The sequence below is a fragment of the Ovis aries genome, chromosome 1, assembly GCF_016772045.2.
Source record: "Ovis aries strain OAR_USU_Benz2616 breed Rambouillet chromosome 1, ARS-UI_Ramb_v3.0, whole genome shotgun sequence".
Taxonomy (NCBI): domain Eukaryota; kingdom Metazoa; phylum Chordata; class Mammalia; order Artiodactyla; family Bovidae; genus Ovis; species Ovis aries.
Window position 1 is genome coordinate 11,242,399 of NC_056054.1, and position 17,763 is coordinate 11,260,161.

The following is a 17,763-nucleotide window of genomic DNA, read 5'->3' on the forward strand; positions in this document are numbered from 1 at the left end:
GAGCAGGACCCCCTGTCTCTCTTGTTGTTCCCTCAGTAGCTGGCACTGTGACTCAAATTACTTGTGGAATGAATGACCCGTGGCTTGCCACAGCTTGGTGGGCACTGAGCTCCCCCCCATCCCTACCTGGGCCCTGGTCAATTTCCCAGCAGTCCAGGACCAGATGCCAAGACCCATAACTTTGGGGCTTGAACACATAGCTGTGCTCTACCCCAGGGACTTGGCATTAGTGTATCTCAGAAGGTCTTGGTACCCTGCCTCACACCCGTCTTTGGAAGCACAGAGGCCCACTGGGATCTGTGCAGAAAGCTTACAGAACTTACAGAATGGGTCCAGAGCCGCCCTTCTCAGCTATCCATGCTAGGCTTTCCCTTGCTCTTTGGAGGATGTGGAAGTCGCCCCTCCTCCCTTCAGACGCCCCCACCCCAGCCCCGCACACCATTTGAAAGCAGAGCCAGGCCTACCTCTCCTCCACCTTTAGGCTGAACTCCCAGCCCGGGCCCTCTTCAAGTATGGCAGCGTCTGTAGACACGTGGGAAATGTCTGTGACAGTGGCAGTGTGGGGAGACTCCCCGCCAGCTCATCACACCAGAGGCGGTCTCCCCCCTGGCTGTGAGAACACAGACATTTCCACAGTGACGCCTCCCTTCCACACCTGCCCTCTGGCTTCTTACCCGCACTCTTCTCGTGTTGCTCTCCTTAACTCTAGCTATCAGAGAGGCCTGGCAACTCAGAGCAGTGGTTTTCTCCCTGCTCAGATCCACTGTTCTCCCCTGTGGCCTCTGAGGCCTCTGGGCAATAGAAGAAATACAACAGGTAAAGGACTCATGGTGGATGGGTGGGTGGGTGTTAATAAAGCAAATTTTCAGGCTCCAGATTCTGTTTTCAATCCGGGGATCCAGGAAGGTGGTTCTTCTAGACATTCCAGCTGGTTCTGCTGAGATGGTCCAAGGACAACACTTAAACAGACTGGATTAGAACGTAAACGCAGGGACTGTGGGCTGCCTGCGCCCAAACGAACACCGCTCTGCAGTCTCCCTCGGGAAATGTCTGCCTCCAGCCCTAGATTCTAAGTCCCTCTCCAGAAGCGACCAGAGCTTATTGGACAATGTGTGCTCAGCAGGAGGCCTGCCACGCGGCAGCTGCTCTGTGGATGTTTGTTTGATGAAGACAAACTCTGGTTCCATGGGACAGTCACTTTCACTGAGATGGTAGTTGGCCTGTGGCAAGGCTGCCAAAGCTGGGGGAGGCAGTTACAACAAAGGCTGGGGTTCTCATCCCGAGACCCCCTTCTTCCCCGAGGGCCTAATATCAGAATCAGAGCCTGATTTCCTGCTGCTGGATGAGCTTCTACACTTGACGGTAGGGTCCGGGATTACTCCAGGCTCTCCCCCAGGAAAGAGCACTGAGATGAACAAGCTCTCCAACGGGAAATATGAACAGAAGAGTCACTCCCTGACCAGACTGAAGGCCTCTCTTACATCCTCAATCTTTGCTGCATATTTAGTATCACCTGGGAAACTTAAAAAAAAAAAAAAAAAAAAATTCCACTGCTTAAGCCACAACTCACACCAATTAAAGCCAAATAGGTGAGAGTGGGCCAGGGGACTCCAACGTGCAGCCACGCTTGCAACCCAGCACCGTGACACAAGACCAACAGGGAGCCTGGTGCATGGCAGGAAGCATGAGGCACAGACTCGTCTGCATCCTCTTGTTTCACGAGAAAACAAACACAATTACAAGAGAAATGGGGCCCGTCAGGCCCAGCGTGTTTAATAATCCTCAATGCAAGAGGGTTGAAAACTGACACAATCCCTCAATCGGTAAATTAGAGATTTAGATAAATTATGATCCAAAGGGGGGGGGTTGTCATCTACCCCAAGGCCACAGTCAGATAACTAAAATTCCGGGTCCCAGGGTGAGTCTGAGAGGTGAGACCCTGAGAAAGGCAACTGTGACAGGTGACGTCTGTCAGACACCAGCTTCTGGGCTGGTCCTGCTCCCCTCCCAGGTTCTGGGTGGGCAGGGAGAGCAGGCTTTGGCTCAGAAGAAGTCTGCAGGAACCTGAGTGGGGACCAGGACAGGCTTACTTAAGAGTTTTTGGAGGGAAATTCCTGCCGGCCTTGCCCCTTGCTGCCAAAGTAACGCACCCGATGGATGACCTGCAGCTGCTGCTCAATGGTTGCGGTAATGTTCACGTTGTCGGGGATGTGGACGTAACGGACGTTCCGGCCTGTCACGAAGAGGTCGTCCAGCTCCACCTGATGCCCCCAACGGTCTGTGTAGGTGACCTGGGCCAGGCGGATGTTCATGAAAGCATCGACGTTGTCTATGCGTCCGTGGGCCACGCTCTCATCCCGCAGGTCCACGGTGGTGACCTGGCCCTGGAGGCCCTGCAGCAGGATGATCAGGCTGTTCTCGGAGATGGTCCGCTCCTTCACCGAGTGGCTCACCTCCATTCTTCCACGCTTGCTCTGGGAGGGGCACACACAGGGGAGCTGAAGCAGGCTAAGGAGTATGGGTGCTAACTCACTGATGTCAGCTTTTAGCACAAAGTCCCCAGCCCAGACTTCCCTAACTCTGTCCACCTCCTCAATTTTTATGCCTACAGAGTGCCCTTAGGTGCTTTCTTGGACACACCTTATAGAATCCTCACAACACCTTGCAAACCAAGGATCACTTACACTCACTTTATAAACAAGGAAAATTGGGCCAGGAGATGTTAAGTAACTGGCCCAAGGTGCTGGGATTCGAATCCATGGCTGCCCAGCTCCAATTCCGACACCAAGGGTTCTGAACCCTCATTGTGAGAATCACGCAGTGAGTTTCTGGTCGCCACACCCAGAGGTTCTGATTCATTTGGTCAGGGGTGGGGCCCAGGTACCCTATTCTGTAAAAGCTCCCCAGGTAATTCTAATGTGCATCTAAACGCAGAGACAATGCATAGACAAGGAGTTTGAGAACCACTCCTCTAAAGTGTAGTTTACACCCTTGCTGCTCAAAATATGGTCTGTGGACCAGCAGTTTCAGCATCACCCAGGTACTTGTTTTGGAATGCAGAATCTCCAGGCTTTCCCCAGATCTACCGAAAGAAGCTGCATTTTAACATGACCCCTAGATGAATCGCTTCACCAGTTTTCAGACATTAGTGTGCATCAGAATCACCTGCAGGAGGGGTTAAATGACCCGCCCCCACCCCACCACCACCACCCCGGCCTTTCTAACTCAGTCCGTTTGAGGTGGAGCCCAAGAATGTGCATTTCTAACATATTCTCAGCTGATGCTGATATTGCTGGTTTAGGGCCCACTGAGAATGACTGGTCCACCCGATGCTGCAGCTATGTAACCAGGAATTTAGACAACTGTAAAAAAAGGAAATGGTAGCGTATATGGCACATAGGTATTGAAGGCAGAGAAATTTGGAGGTTGGAATCCCCACTCCACCCACACTCTGTAGACCTAGGCCAGTTACTTAACGTCTCTGAACCTGTTTCCCCGTCTGTTAAACCAACAGGTGAAGTTAACAGGTTCTCACCACGCTGAGTGTATCTTCCTTTGCTTTCAACACGCTCGGATGCTATATTAATGGGGGGTGGATAATGTCTTACCCACCCCCCATTTTCAGACCTTGAGTGCCAGGTGTTTGAATTTCTTAAGACTTCACTCAGGATCCCGATAGGGCTGTGCAGGGTGGCATGAAGTGTGACAAGCTAGCTACCCACTCCACTGACAAGGTGCTAGGAGTTGGGCCGGAAGACTCTTAACCGACCCCACCCAGGTTTCACCAGGCATATCCGCTCAAACGGGGGTTTCGGGGAGCACAGTGACTGCAAAGAGGCAGGTCTGGGCCGGAGGACGGGGCTCGGTTACTTCCTTAGAGTGTCGACCTCGAGAAAGCCACTTGGCTTCTTCAAACCTGTTAGACAGTCGCTAGAGTGGGGATGGTGACGACCCTTTACTCACAGAGCGTGGGAGTGGGCTTGGGAAGAGGAGCTAAGCTCAGCAACCGGGAGGAAGACGCTGGCCCCGCTCCCGCCGCCTCCGTGGTTCCAGGCTCGCTCGCGCTCCGCCCCTGGCTCCCCAGGCCCGCCGCGCGAGTTCCTTCCGCTGTCCCGCTGCACGTCGCCGCCGAAACTAGCGGGCGCCTAGCCGGGCGGCCTCCCTCTCGCTGCCGGATTAGGACGCCAAGGCAACCGCGGGGCCGCTCGGTCCTTCCGGAGCGTCGAGAGCGCGGCAGAGCGCAGAGCTGGCGTCCCCCGCGGCGGGCCCGGAACTACAATCCCCAGAATGCCTCGCGGGCTCGAGACGCCCTCCTGCTGCCCGACCGACGTCGCTGGATTCTCTTCTTTGGAGTCATTCTTTCATTCAGCAAATGAAACAATAGCTTCCCTGGCGGCTCAGTCGGTAAAGAGTCCATCCTGCAATGGAGGAGACCTGGGTTCGAACCCTGGGTTGGGAAGATCCCCTTCTGGCAACTCACTCCAGTATTCTTGCCTGGAGAATCCCACGGACAGAGGAGAGTGGCAGGCTACAGCCCGTGGGGTAGCAGAGTCGGACACGACTGAGCGACTTTGATTTTCACCTCTTTACCATCTGGGCCACGCCCCTTCAAGGTTTGAGTGACCTTCATTAATGTGTGACAGCACCTGGCACACTGGAGCAGCCCCATGACTTAGGCCTAGGTCGTTCCTTTACCCTCTCGTTTACAGGTTTCAACCTCTCTCAGAAACCATCCCTTTTTCATCCTTCACCACAGCTGGCCTCTTCTTATTCTAAAAATAGAAAATGTCTTTCTCCTCCCTGGCAGCTACGCTGTTTTCCTACCTTCCACAGCTGAACTTCTCAGGAGAGGCCTCTATATCAGTGATTCTGCAATTGGGAGTTCTTTTTCCAATCCCATTTCTACGTGAGACTGGATTTTCTTCTTCTTGTGGTGGTGGTGGTGGTGGTGTAGTTGCTAAGTCGTGTCGGACTCTTGCAACCTGTAGCCCGCCAGGCTCCTCTGTCCATACTGCTTCTCAGGCAAGAATACTGGAGTGCAGTGCCATTTCCTTATCCATTTCTTCCCCTACTTCAGCCAAACCAACATAGCACAGTGGGCTGAACGCAGAAGCAGACATGAGAATCTGTCTTCTAGTAGGACAGACATTGAACAGATTTGCAAAAATATAAAGCAGTGTCACTCTTCTCACCAAATTAAAAAAATATATAGTTATTTTAAAATAAAAATATGATAATGGGTCTGTTATTGTTATTTAAAAGGGAATTAATATTAAAATCTTATCTCAATTTCATATATATGTGATTACTATATATATATATCCCACATAAACAAATACTTTAGCTTTCAGTAATTTTTAAAGAGTACAAAAGGGTTTTGAGACTGAAAATTTGAGAACAGCTGCTCTATCCTGAGGGCTTTCACCTACTCACTCAACTCACTGTAATCTGGCTTCTTCTCAAGAGTGTTTTTAGTTTTACTCACATTAACTTCTCTTGAAAAGTTACTAATGATCTCCATGTACATAAGGGAACCTCTTATCTCCTTTCATTAAAAAAATATTATTTGTTTGACTGTGCCAGGTCTTAGTTGTGGCATATGGGATCTAGTTCCTGACCAGGGATGGAACCCAGGGCCCCTGTATTGGGAGCACGGAGTCTTAGCCACTGGACCACCAGGGAAGTTCCAGGGAACCAGTTGCCTTAATGTTATCTGGAATGCTTGTTAAACCCAACCCCACACCTACAGAATCAGGAGTAGAGCCTGGGAATCTGCACATCTAACAGTGCACACCAACGGTGAGACCCGATGCCCTCCTAAAGTCGGACTCAGCGACTCCCAGGCAAGCCCTGCATTCTTGTCTCTGCCTTTGCTATCGTGCTCATCTGCCTGGGTTTCTCTCTTGCTTGGCTATGGATGTTAAGTCCAATCCCTCCTTCAAAGGCTGGCTGTACCTTTCTGAAGTCTGATAATGCCAACTGGGAGTGAGGCTGATAGCATACTGCTTGATATGTGTTTGCTTGGTGCATGCAGATTCGCCATAGCTATTTATGTAAATCTCACCTCTCCTACTCATCTCTTGGGTGTTGAGACAGGGAGAAGGCCCTAGGAGGCTGAGATGTTTCACCCTACAAACAGCAGTTTCAGGAGGAACAATGGTTTTATGAATGTGCTGTGATGATGGGAGCTGAATGAACTGGTGGCAGTGGGATGGAAAGAAGGGATGAGTGTTAAAGACCATGAAGAGAGTGAATGAGAATCCTTGGGGACTGATTAAATCTGGAGTATAGTTTGCAGGAGGGGAAATCAATGATTTAAATTTTAACGCTGATGGCCCATTGACAGGAATAAGAGTGGTAGGGTTGGGAGGGGGTTCACGCCTGTAGAGGGTATCTCATTTTTGGGCTACACAGCCCACTGAACTCCTTTCCCCACCTTTGGGGAGATCTGCCATTGTGTGAATTTCAGTGAGAGGTGAGTTTCTGTTCCCACTCTAGATGGTTTAAAGGGCAGATAACGTCTCTGATCCTTGTCAGCTATGGCACAGGCTGGTGACCTAAGCTCAGGCATTATCGGATTCCAAATCTGGAGCAAGGGACACAGACCAGCAGGAACTGTTGAGGCTTCATCTTGGTGTCTGCGTCATCCAGCGCCTCATCCCTGCGGGTGCTGCTGCTGCTGCTGGCGTGCTCTCCGTGCCGCCTCCCCGTCCCTGGTTCTTGGCCATTTCGCATGGTCCTTCACTCTTCCTGACAACTGTCAGTTGCCTGAAGCCCTTTCAGTAAATTCCTTCTCCACCTCAGTGGAGAATTAGTTCCTTTTTTTTTTTTTTTTTGCAGTTTCAAACCCAGACTAAGGCCCACTTGAATTGAGTTCATTTCAGGATCCTTGAGAACTTCCTTGGTGGCTCAGACAGTAAAGCATCTGCCTACAATGTGGGAGATCCGGGTTCAATCCCTGGGTCAGGAAGATCTCCTGGAGAAGGAAATGGCAACCCACTCTAGTATTCTTGCCTGGAAAATCCCATGGATGAAGGAACCTGGTAGGCTACAGTCAATGGGGTCCCAAAGAGTTGGACACGACTGAGCGACTTCACTTTCACAGGAGCCTTGAATTTCCCTGTTCCCTGCACATGATTTCGTTGTGGTTCTGTATCCAACAGTCAGAAGATACAGAGTCCTGAGAGTTCGGGTGATTCCCAGGCCACCTGCTCCAAATTCCCACCCAGGATCCAAATCCCCTCTCCAGCCTCCCTCACTCCCGTGTCCCCCTAGTCACTGCTTGATATTCCAGTGACCAGCAACTCACTCCTGTGCTGGGCGTTCTACTCCATTGTTAGGAAGTTTTGGGTAACTTCTATTCATTGCTTCTGGTGCTTTTCCATGGAGAACTGTCTTATTTTGTATGAAATTTAAGAAGATTCTTCATGCCTTTTGACAGTAAAGTGAATGTCCTGAATAAATAAAAATGGTATCAATATTAGACATGAAGCGTGAGGTGATGGAATGTCTCAGGAAAAGTGAACCTGCAGCCCAGAGAGAGGAATATGGAAATTTGTGAGTTAATAGTATGGGGTCAAAGTAATGGCCTCTCTGAAAAAAGGAATGCAAAATAGTTTGCCGAAGAATGCAGACTAAGCACTGCAGGGCACATAAAATATATGGTCAGCAGGCATGGAGGTGGGGAGAGCAAAGGCTAGGGCCAGGGCGAGAAATGGAGACAGGAGCTGACAGCTGAAGTGAGAGTGTGATGACAGGGTGGGTGGGGGAACCCCAGGGGTGAAACAAGGATCCTCCAGCAATTGCCCCAGCCATTCTGACAGACTGAGAAATGGCTACATCAACATCTGTATCAGAGGGCGAGCTTCAATCAGAAGCCACCGAGGGGGGCTTTCCCTGGCGGTCCAGTGGCCAATAAGACTCCGTGCTTCCAGTGCAGGGGGCCCAGGTTCAGTCCCTGGTCAGGGAACTAGATCCCACATGCTGAAGCCAAAATATCCTGCATGTCACAACTAAAGCTGAAGATCCTTTGTGCCATAACTAAGACCCAACATAGCCAAGGGAAAAAAACAAAACAAAATACTGAGGAAGAGAGGGGAAGTGTGGTCAGAAATTAGTAGGATCTGAGCACAAAGACCTAGTAAGAAAAAGAAAAGGGCCTTGAACTGGGCCCAGGAGAATGGGGAGCAGAGACGGCAGCAGAATCCAGCAGAGCTGGGGCTGGAGACTGGAAAGGGACTGTGTTGTGACTGAAGCTATGGGAGTGGGAGAAAGCAAGGTGAAGCAACGGGAAGGCTGGAGAGCTGGTGGGGGGAGGAGGTCCTGGAAGAGCTGAGGCCATGCTGCGTGGGATCCAGGGGCTCTTTGGTGGCCTTTTGAATTTTGATGAAGTTCTGAGGTGCAGAAAGAGGGCTGGGTAGGGGTAAGGAAGGTAAATGATGTGCTGAGGTAGAGGGGAGAGGTGAGGGAGGGCATCCCACACAGGTTATTATCTTCTCAGTTGTAACTGAAGCTGGGAGGCCTTCTGGATATCCAGAAAAACCTGAGCTGAGAGCATCCTTCCTTGTCCTTCCCCTTAAATACACGAAAAAAGGAGAAGGCGAGGGTGGGATGGTTTGAGAGAATAGCATTGAAACATGTATATTACCATATGTGAAACAGATCGCCGGTCCAGGTTCGATGCATGAGACAGGGCACTCAGGGCTGGTGCACTGGGATGACCCTGAGGGATGGGATGGGGAGGGAGGTGGGAGGGGGGTTCAGGATGGGGGACACACGTATACCCATGGCTGATTCATGTCAATGTATGACAAAAGCCACTACAATATTGTAAAGTAATTAGCCTCCAATTAAAAAAAAAGAAAAAGAAATGAAAGGAAGTTGGGGAATTTTACAAAGAGGAGGGTGGAGGGATCTGAAGCCAATGTGCACGTGTAGGATTTAGGAGTCTTGGGTCTGCCCCCAGGTCTATAAAGCTTCGTTTATACTTATTTTATCCTTTATGTGTTTTAAAATTTTACATTTTAAGTAATCCAAAATAAAGAGAAAACAATTTATGAAGTTTATAGACAGTGACTTTTGAAGAATTTTTTAAGAGATGTGAATTTAAACAACTTCCTTTATTGTAATTTCAGCTGTCTCTGTGACTTTCAAAAGGTCACTTTTAAACTTTTCCTCTTATTTTTCTCCCAGAGTATGGGACTAGTGTTAATGACACATCCTGGCAGGTCCTTTACCTTCATAATGAGAAAGAAAAAGGCCACACCTCGCTAGGCCTAATGTGACGGGTTTCCTGTGGTTTTGGAACTAGCAGAGAAGATACTGTTATTTTTATCAGCAGAGGACCCACTGGCCAGAAACAAAAAGGATGTAGCGTGTGTGGATGTGGGGGGTGGGGGAGGTGTCAAGGTGACCAGAGAATCCAGAATGATTTCCACTGGCTCTTGGAATGCATTTTGACATTCTCATTTGAAAAGAGGTGGGCTATGATATGAAAATTTACTTTGCATTGAATCCTGAAGCTGGGTAGGGAAGATTCAACTGAGAAGAGGGGTCTCCAGCCCAGTCCCTTGAAAACAGTTCTTTCCACTCCCTCTGCTGCCAGCTGACCAGGAATTTGGCAGTGGAAGAGGAATTTTCCAGGTTTGACTTAAGGGAAGGAGCGTGTGCATGTGCTAAGATGCCTCAGTCGTGTCTGACTCTGCGACACTATGGACTGTAGCCCGCCAGGCTCCTCTGTCCATGCGGTTCTCCAGGCAAGAATACTGCAGTGGGTTGCCATTTCCTCCTCCAGGGGATCTTCCCGACCCAGGGATCGAACCTGTGTCTCTTATGTCTCCTGCACTGATATGTGTGTTCTTCACCACTTGCGCCACCTAAAGGGAGGAAGGGGTGGGTAAACGGTGTATTGACTTGGATTTTAATTTGGGTCTTTATAATTAGGTATTAGTACATGAACCAAGAACTTCCAGATGTTCAAGCTGGATTTAGAAAAGGCAGAGGAACCAGAGATCAAATTCCAAACATCTGTTGGACCATAGAAAAAGCAAGAGAATTCCAGAAAAACATCTACTTCTGCTTCATTGACCATGCTAATTAAGTGGATCACAACAAACTGTGGAAAAGTCTTTATTAAGAGATGGGAATAGCAGACCACCCTATCTGCCTCTGAGAAACCTGTATGCAGGTCAAGAAGCAACAGTTAGAACTGGACATGGAACAAAAGACTGGTTCAAAATTGGGAAAGGAGTGCGTCAAGGCTATATATTGTCACCCTGCTTATTTAACTTATATGCAGAGTACATCATGAGAAATGTCAGGCTAGATGAAGCACAAGCTGGAATCAAGATTGCCAGGAGAAATATCAATAACCTCAGATACACAGATGACACCAAAAAGGTGTCAAAAAGCAAACAGGAACTAAAGAGCCTCTTGATGAATATGAAAAAGGAGAGTGAAAAAGTTGGCTTAAAACTCAACATTCAAAAAACTAAGATCATGGCATCTGGTCCCATCACTTCATGGCAAATAGATGGGGATACAATGCAAACAACGACAGACCTTATTTTCTTGGGCTTCCAAATCACTGCAGATGGTGACTGCAGTCATGATGCTCCTTGGAAGAAAAGTTATGACAAACCTAGATAGCATATTAAAAAGCAGAGACATTACTTTGCTGACAAAGGTCTGTATAGTCAAAGCCATGGTTTTTCCAGTAGTCACGTGTGGACATGAGAGTTGGACCATAAAGAAGGCTGAGCACCGAAGAATTGAGGCTTTTGAGCAGAGGTGTTGGAGAAGACTCTTGAAAGTCCCTTGGACTGCAAGGAGATCAAACTAGTCCATCCTAAAGGAAATCAGTCCTAAATATTCAGAAGAATTGATGCTGAAGCTGAATCTCTAATACTCTGGCCACATGATGCCAAGAGCCGACTCATTGGAAAAGACCCTGATGCTGGGAAAGATTGAAGGCAGGCGAGAAGGGGACGACAGAGGATGAGATGGTTGGATGGCATCACTGACTCAATGGACATGAGTTTGAGCAAGCTCTGGGAGATGGTGAAGGACAGGGAAGCCTGGTGTGCTGCAGTCCATGGGGTCGCAAAGAGTCGGACATGACTGAGCGACTGAACAACAGCAATTAGGTATTATGGGGGAAGAAAAGTATATATATATACACTTCCGCCCTGTAATTTGCATTTGTCTTTCTACAGGTTCCTGTGACTTGAATTTGTCTCCATGGATGTAAACCAGAGTGACAAACCTGTTGGAAGAGGATGAGGGGATCTGATCCTGTTTAGACTCAGGGATCTCCAGGATCTGATTGTGATGCTAAAATTTGTTTCTTGCCTACCAGGATCTGGATGTAAGGAAAAAAGTGAGTTAATCTTTTAAAGGATGACATGACTTTCATCCTTGAACTGAGGGCTACATACATTTCCTCCCTTTCTTCCTGCCCCTTCACTCTCAATTTTTAAAATAATTTTTGTTTAGTTGTTTTTGGCTGTGCTGGGTCTTCTTTGCTGCTCGTGGGCTTACTCCAGCTGTGGCTCAGGCTTCTCATTGCAGTGGCCTCTCCTGGTGCGGAGTGGCAGCTCTAAAGCACACAGATGTCAGCAGCTGCGTCGTGAGGGCTCAGCAGCTGTAGTACGTGGGCTTGGTTGCTCGGTAGCGTCTGGGATCTTCCCGGACCAGGGACCAAACTGGTGTCTCCTGCATTGCAAGGTAGACTCTGAACCCCTGGACTGCCAGGAAAGCCCCACTTTCAATATTTTATTATTTTCTCTTTTTTTTACTCTCAATATTTAAAAAATATTTATTTGGGGATTTCCTGGTAGTCCAGTGGCTAAGACTGTGAGCTCCCAATGCAGGGGACCTGGGTTTGAGCCCTGGTCAGGGAACTAGATCCCACATGCTGCAAGTGAGACCTGCTTCAGCCAAAATAAATACATAGATAACTGAAACATGTGGCTGCACCCGGTCTCAGTTGTGGCACACACTCTTCGACCTTTGTTGTGGCATGTGAGATCTTTAGTTGCAGCGTGTGGGATCTAGTTCCCTGACCATGGATTGAACCGGGGGCCCCTGCATTGGGAGGGCAGAGTCTTAGCCACTGGACCACCATGGCAGTCCCTTCACTCTCAATTTTTATTACATCTTTCTTCTGGAAGCCATTGAAGTACTTTTGTTCAGGAGGCTTTTCTAGAGCTTTGCCTTGCACAATTTTCATGATCAATACTATGATAAGAACAAGAGTAGGACAGTTTTAAGACTGAGTTGAGAAGAGGTAAGTCACAGATTTGCTGAAAGAGAACAGAAATAGCCCCCCAAAGCATGGAGATGGGGGGAGGCATGGGTAAAATTCCAGTTGTCAGATCCCACCTGAGGCAGCGTCTAGGAATCTGTAAACTCACCAACTTAGCTGGGGCAAGATGGCTTTGAGTCAGTGAACTAGTTCTTTCTGTTTCTTACAGATGAAGGGAGGAACTGAGGCTTGTTGAGGGAACCGCCCAAGACACCATGGCAAAATCGGGTCAGGGATGGGGATCCTGGTGCCCCTTCCCTTGGAGTGAACTGGGCACTGCTGTATAACAGCCTCAGAACCCAGGTGAAAGGGTTAGTCACTCAGTCATGTCTGACTCTTTACAACCCTGTGGACTGTAGCCCACCTGGTTCCTCTTTTCATGGAATTCTCCTGGCAAGAATACTGGAGTGGGTTGCCATGCCCTCCTCGACGGGCTCTTCCCAACCCAGGGATCGAACCTGGGTCTCCTGCATGGCAGCCACCAGGGAAGCCCTCACATAGCCTGGTGTTAAATGAACAATGATGCCTTGTCAGTACTCAGTCCAGATTCTTGCCAGAGTAATCCTTGTCTTCTTTTTCCTTTGCCCCCTCCCAACTCTCCTGCTTTTTCTGGGTGCCCTAAGCCACAATGCAAATAAACTTGTTTTTCTCAACATCTGTGCAAGACTAGAGACATGAAACTCAAAGGTTGCCTCATCACCAGGCTGCCTTACCAGAGATCTGTATCTTGTTTATTCACTGAGACAACAGGGAGGTTTGAGATCATCAGCATGGCTCTGGGGTGGGTGGAGGGAGGAGGCTGCCTCTTGGCCACCCGTGGCCCATCTCCAGGGTCCCAGGACACACTGGGAACAGATGGTGGAGTTCAGGTCTGTCACAGTGCGGTGGCAGCCAGACCCAGGACAGGGCCTTCCCTGCGCTTGTCATCTGCTTACAAGAGACTGAAACTGAAGGCACTTTGTAAGCCTGTAAGAAGCAGTTTGGGGTCCCCAGGTGGCTCAGTGGTAAAGAGCCCGCCTGCTACGTCCAGAGATGTGGGTTCCATCCCTTTGTCGGGAAGATCCTCTAGAGGAGGGCATGGCTGCCCACTCCAGTATTCTTGCCTGGAGAATCCTCATGGACAGAGGAACCTGGCGGGCTACGTCCATGGGGTCTCAAAGAGTCAGACACAACTAAATAACAGCAACAACAAATCCAAACCCTGTGCCTTGGGTAGGCTAAAGGATGGGTACCCTGACCCTTGCCTTCCAGAAACATGTTTGCCTCCACTCTTATTGTGGGTGCAGGGGTCCCGAGTGGTCCTGGCTAGTTCAGTCTCAGGCAGCGACCAGCTCAGCTCAGTTCCTCTCCCACCCTTTGCCGTTCCGGATATTGCTTCCAGGAGACTGAATGGACCTTGACCTTTGGATGTTGGCTGACCTTGAGCTGCCAGTTACTCGGCCAGAATGAACATGAGGTGGAGGGCTGACCCTCCTTCCTGAAGCAATGAGGGCAGCCCTGGCCTGAGACATTTCTCATGGATCCAAATTAGACTTTGGCATCCTGCCAAGGGAAGTATTGACTAACTCATCTGGTGCACGGAAGGGAAAGTGGTACGCCACGTGCCTCCCCACGTCCAGCTTACAGCTCTGCTTGGCCGCTGATGGCGAAGCAGAGGAGACGGCTGTCATGGCGACTCACGCTGGGCGCCTTTAGAAGGCAAGAACGCTAAGTGGCAGAGGAAGACTCTGGGGGTAAGGAGGACGTATCACGCTGAAGAGCAAACACAATTCCATACGGGATAAGCCCACACCGCATATGGATGGAGAGACGTGTGGAGAACCACAGACGCCCACAGGCTCTGCGCGGGGCCTGCGTGAGGAGTCCCCTGTCACGGCCTTGCTTCCTCTGCGTCTGAGGTGACAGCTTCCAGTGTGCCAGGCTGTATAAACTGGGCCCCGATGGTTTGAGGCTTTTTCCACTTATGTCAGACTCACAAGGCTGAAGACATCCCAGAGAGCTCTGAAATTTTGTGGCGATCCACGGGCGTCTGTGAGCGGCAGGCCCCTCTGAGCCAAGCTTGTCATGCAGGTGGCAACAGGGGCACTGTCTTGCTGACTCTGGGCTCTAGATGCTCTGAGTGCCATAAAACCAGGGAGAAAATGGGGAAGGGTCCAATTTCAAAGCCAGAATATATTTTGCTGAAAATATGGATATGCGTGTTGCCTTCCGGACAGTGTGCTCCCCGAGGGAGACCCGCACAGTTTCTTAGGACGGAAATGGGAACAAGAGGGTAAGGGCTTCGCTTAGTAGAAAACTAGCAGCATCGTGTGGTTCCCTGGGGGGCACCCCCGGGGTCCTCATCAAGCGGCCTCTCCGCAGGGGAGGGGCGCCTGGTCAGCACAGCTATAGCTCATCCATCATGGCGAGCCAGTCGTCACCCTTGCTAGCGCTCCGCCTTGACTGGTCCGTGATCTCAAACTCCCCCATGATCCGCTCCAGCTCTTGGTTCGTCTGCTGGTCCTGTGAGAGGAGAGGAGGGAGAGAATGAAGAAACATGTGGGCATGACGGCCTACCTGTGCAGCTGGTGGTTCATTTTCCCACCCCTGTGATGCACTTCGGTTCCTTGCCTGTTTGTCAGGAAAGGGACTATGTTACATGCTGATTAGAGAGGAGGAGGAGGGAGGGCCTTTGAAGTTCATTGTTATTATAAGAATAGGAGGGGAATAAGATTTGACTTGTATAATCGCCTGCACGCACCTGAGTAGCTTGGATGTTGATAACTTCGTAGGATAACTCTTCTGGCCTGGTGAGCGCTGCTTGTCTGTACAAGAGGGTCAAGAAACGGGTCAAAGGTTAGGATTTTCCTCCCTGCCAGCGTGGCAAATTGGTCCTTGATAATCTGGTAACCTATTTTTTTTCCTCTCTCTTCAACTTTCTACCCTCTCCCCAACCAATACACCCTACGCTCCAGGAAGTCAAGTCCTTTTATGTCTCTGCTTTTGCACATACTAAAGTCTGCCAAGAATAACTTTTCCCCTTCCTCTGCTTGGCAAACTCTGAGACCCAGCTCGGTTGCCAACTTCTTCAATCTGCTGGGGCCAAGTCAGCCCCTGTGTCCCTCACTGGAGCACGTGCGGCATGGCGCACGTGTTCATGCTCCTGCAATGCCGGGAGGACCTGAGGACAGGCCCCAGGTGTTGTGCGCCATCCCTGGGTCCCTACACTTCCCACAGGGCCTGCCTCTCCAAAGGAGAGAGAAATAGAAGGCACCCACCCCCACCCCAGATACATGGCTGTGAGAACAATCGCATGAGATAATGAACCCAGAAGTTCTCTGGAAACAGTAAGGCACGTGTAAGTCTCAGTGAATTACCACCGCTATTGGTTCTGGGGGCGACTGTCTCTTCCTGAAGATGTCATGCTCCAACCTCCTTCTGGTTTCTTAACAGTCTTTTTTAAAATAGGATTGTCTTGACTTCCAATTCTCTTGAGCTGTGCTTTGCTAAATAAAACATTAGAGCTACTTTTTTTTTTTTTAAACAAATCCAGAAGATTCAGGCTATTTAATACTAGTGGATTCTTCTTTAAGGTTGTTGAGTTTGCTGATCTTTCATTTTTGATCTTTACATCTGTGTTTATGCCACTTATTTGGTTTATGATGGTCATTTTTTGGTTCTTACCACACTTAGGATTTTTACATAGGTATTTAAAGAAACAGGTTGAAAACATACTCCTCCTCTTCATCAGTGGTGAAGAGATTCAACCGGAATCCTGGCTCAGGGCCACTGGGTTTCTGAATCTCCATGCCTCCTATCAGCCTGGCCAGGAGATTCAGCTCTTCTTTAGCAAGAGGGTTTGGAACTATGCTTTCCTGCAAAATCAATTTCATGATTTTTAGCCACGTGAAGGTGATTCAATTCCCTGCTGATACCCCAGAGACCCCGGGTGGTATTTCAAAACAAGGCAAAACAGTGACTGTCTAAATGATTTCTGGGAAGGACTGGGTCCACGTGAAGCATAGGAAATAGAACCAGAAGAGAAATAACCCATGTCAGAAGCAGAGGGACAAGCCGGAGATTCTCACACTTTCAAGATGAGTGAAAGGCCCCAGGGATCCTCATTCTCCTCAAACCACCTTCCTTCCTCCTCGAAGGAGAACGCTGCTTCCTCTTCAGGCAGTCTAGTTCCCCCAGCCTTTACCGGTGGCCTGGGTGAAGCCTCCAGGTCCAAGGGCACGCGTTCCACAGGAGCGACCACACTGCCCTCCGGTGGTGACTGGTGAGCACACCCTCGTATCCCTTCTCTCTCGTGGCTCCCTCTCTCGCGGCCTGGCCCCTCTGCCGCCTGCACCCTCCTCCTACCTGGCTCTCTCTAACCCGGCTTTTCCCCTGCTTCGCCTCTGGAATCAGGCCCTGTGTGCCTGTCTGGGCGGGCCTCTGGCCACTGCTGCTATCGCCTTATGATCCAGCTACACGAGAGGGATGCTGGCTGCCTGCTTCCCCCGAGGAGCATGCCTCTGGTGCCTTTGCTTGTCCTGTCATCTTGGCTTGTGTGCCTTTCTCTCCTTCTGAGCTGTTTAGTATCTGCCTCACTCCAGAGCTCCACTTGAATGTCACCTTCTCCGAAAAGCCTTCCTGTTCCCTGTCCAGGGGGTTCCTTCCCACCCCCTGGACAGGATATGTGTTCTGACACAGCTCTTTGCTCAGAATGCTCAGCAAGTTCACCTCTGTCTTCCGCCAGGTTATAGTTATTAGTTCCTATTGCTGTCTTTATAAGCCTAGCGTATTACAAGGCCCTTCAGGAAGGGACCAAATCTAAGCCAGCTCTGTGTCCTGGGAACCCCTCCTGCTGCCCCCAACAGACATAGTTCAATAAATGTTTAGAGCATAACTGAATTGTCCATGATTTGGCCTATAGCTAGATGATAGCTAGTTCAGTGAAAATTTGTACAAAAGAATTCAGAGAACCCAAACCTCATTTTGAACTCAACTTTCACATCATTACACAAGGAAGCAGGGAAAGGGGATGTTTTAACAATCAGAATACACACAAGTGCTGAACTCAGCAGCCACGGACCTCACGGCACTGGTACAATGCTGTTTCACATGTCCTTATGTGTGGTTCCTGCTTAATTATGGTGGTGGAGACAAGCTTAAAATTACCTAATTAGTCAGATCACTAGAAGTCTCCATGAGAAACTATAATTTAAAACCTGTGTACTGGTAAGGCGGAATGGAGAAGACTGCAAACAAGGAGGGAGCCTTGGCCTGCTCTGAACTCTAGAGACCCCTCCCTTCTCCCTGTCCAGACTCTTGTATCTAGAAATTAGCTCTGAAGGTAAACACAGGAGGCAGAAGCTTACCTGCGTCCGTGAAGCTAAGTTCTTTGATGCTGCAGACATATGGGTTTCCACGGGCCGGTTCACGCTATACCTGGTGGCAACGGAAAACCACAAAAGCATCGTCCAAGCCTTTTA

General features: G+C 49.5%; 2 protein-coding genes and 1 long non-coding RNA gene across 3 annotated transcripts in view; 1 reads left to right on the forward strand and 2 right to left on the reverse strand.

Moving 5' to 3' along the window:
- Positions 1 to 1,736: 1,736 nt before the first annotated feature.
- On the reverse strand, positions 1,737 to 4,178 carry LSM10 (LSM10, U7 small nuclear RNA associated). Its single transcript, XM_004001804.6, has 2 exons — positions 3,964 to 4,178; positions 1,737 to 2,474 (listed from the first exon to the last, which is right to left on the reverse strand). Exon 2 carries the CDS (start codon positions 2,457 to 2,459, stop codon positions 2,091 to 2,093), a length of 369 nt encoding a protein of 122 aa, XP_004001853.1. The 5' UTR covers positions 2,460 to 2,474; positions 3,964 to 4,178; the 3' UTR covers positions 1,737 to 2,090.
- Positions 4,115 to 14,493, forward strand: LOC132657390 (uncharacterized). Its single transcript, XR_009595478.1, has 2 exons — positions 4,115 to 5,799; positions 11,214 to 14,493. It is a non-coding gene; the product is annotated as an uncharacterized LOC132657390 (long non-coding RNA).
- Positions 13,014 to 17,763, reverse strand: part of OSCP1 (organic solute carrier partner 1) — a 29,643-nt gene continuing 24,893 nt past the window's right edge. The window contains exons 7-10 of the mRNA XM_004001805.6: positions 17,650 to 17,719; positions 16,019 to 16,158; positions 15,045 to 15,108; positions 13,014 to 14,806 (exon numbers count right to left, since the gene is read on the reverse strand). Of these exons, the coding sequence (XP_004001854.1) occupies positions 14,690 to 14,806; positions 15,045 to 15,108; positions 16,019 to 16,158; positions 17,650 to 17,719 (391 nt within the window). The 3' untranslated portion in view covers positions 13,014 to 14,689. The remainder of the gene's footprint in view (positions 14,807 to 15,044; positions 15,109 to 16,018; positions 16,159 to 17,649; positions 17,720 to 17,763) is intronic.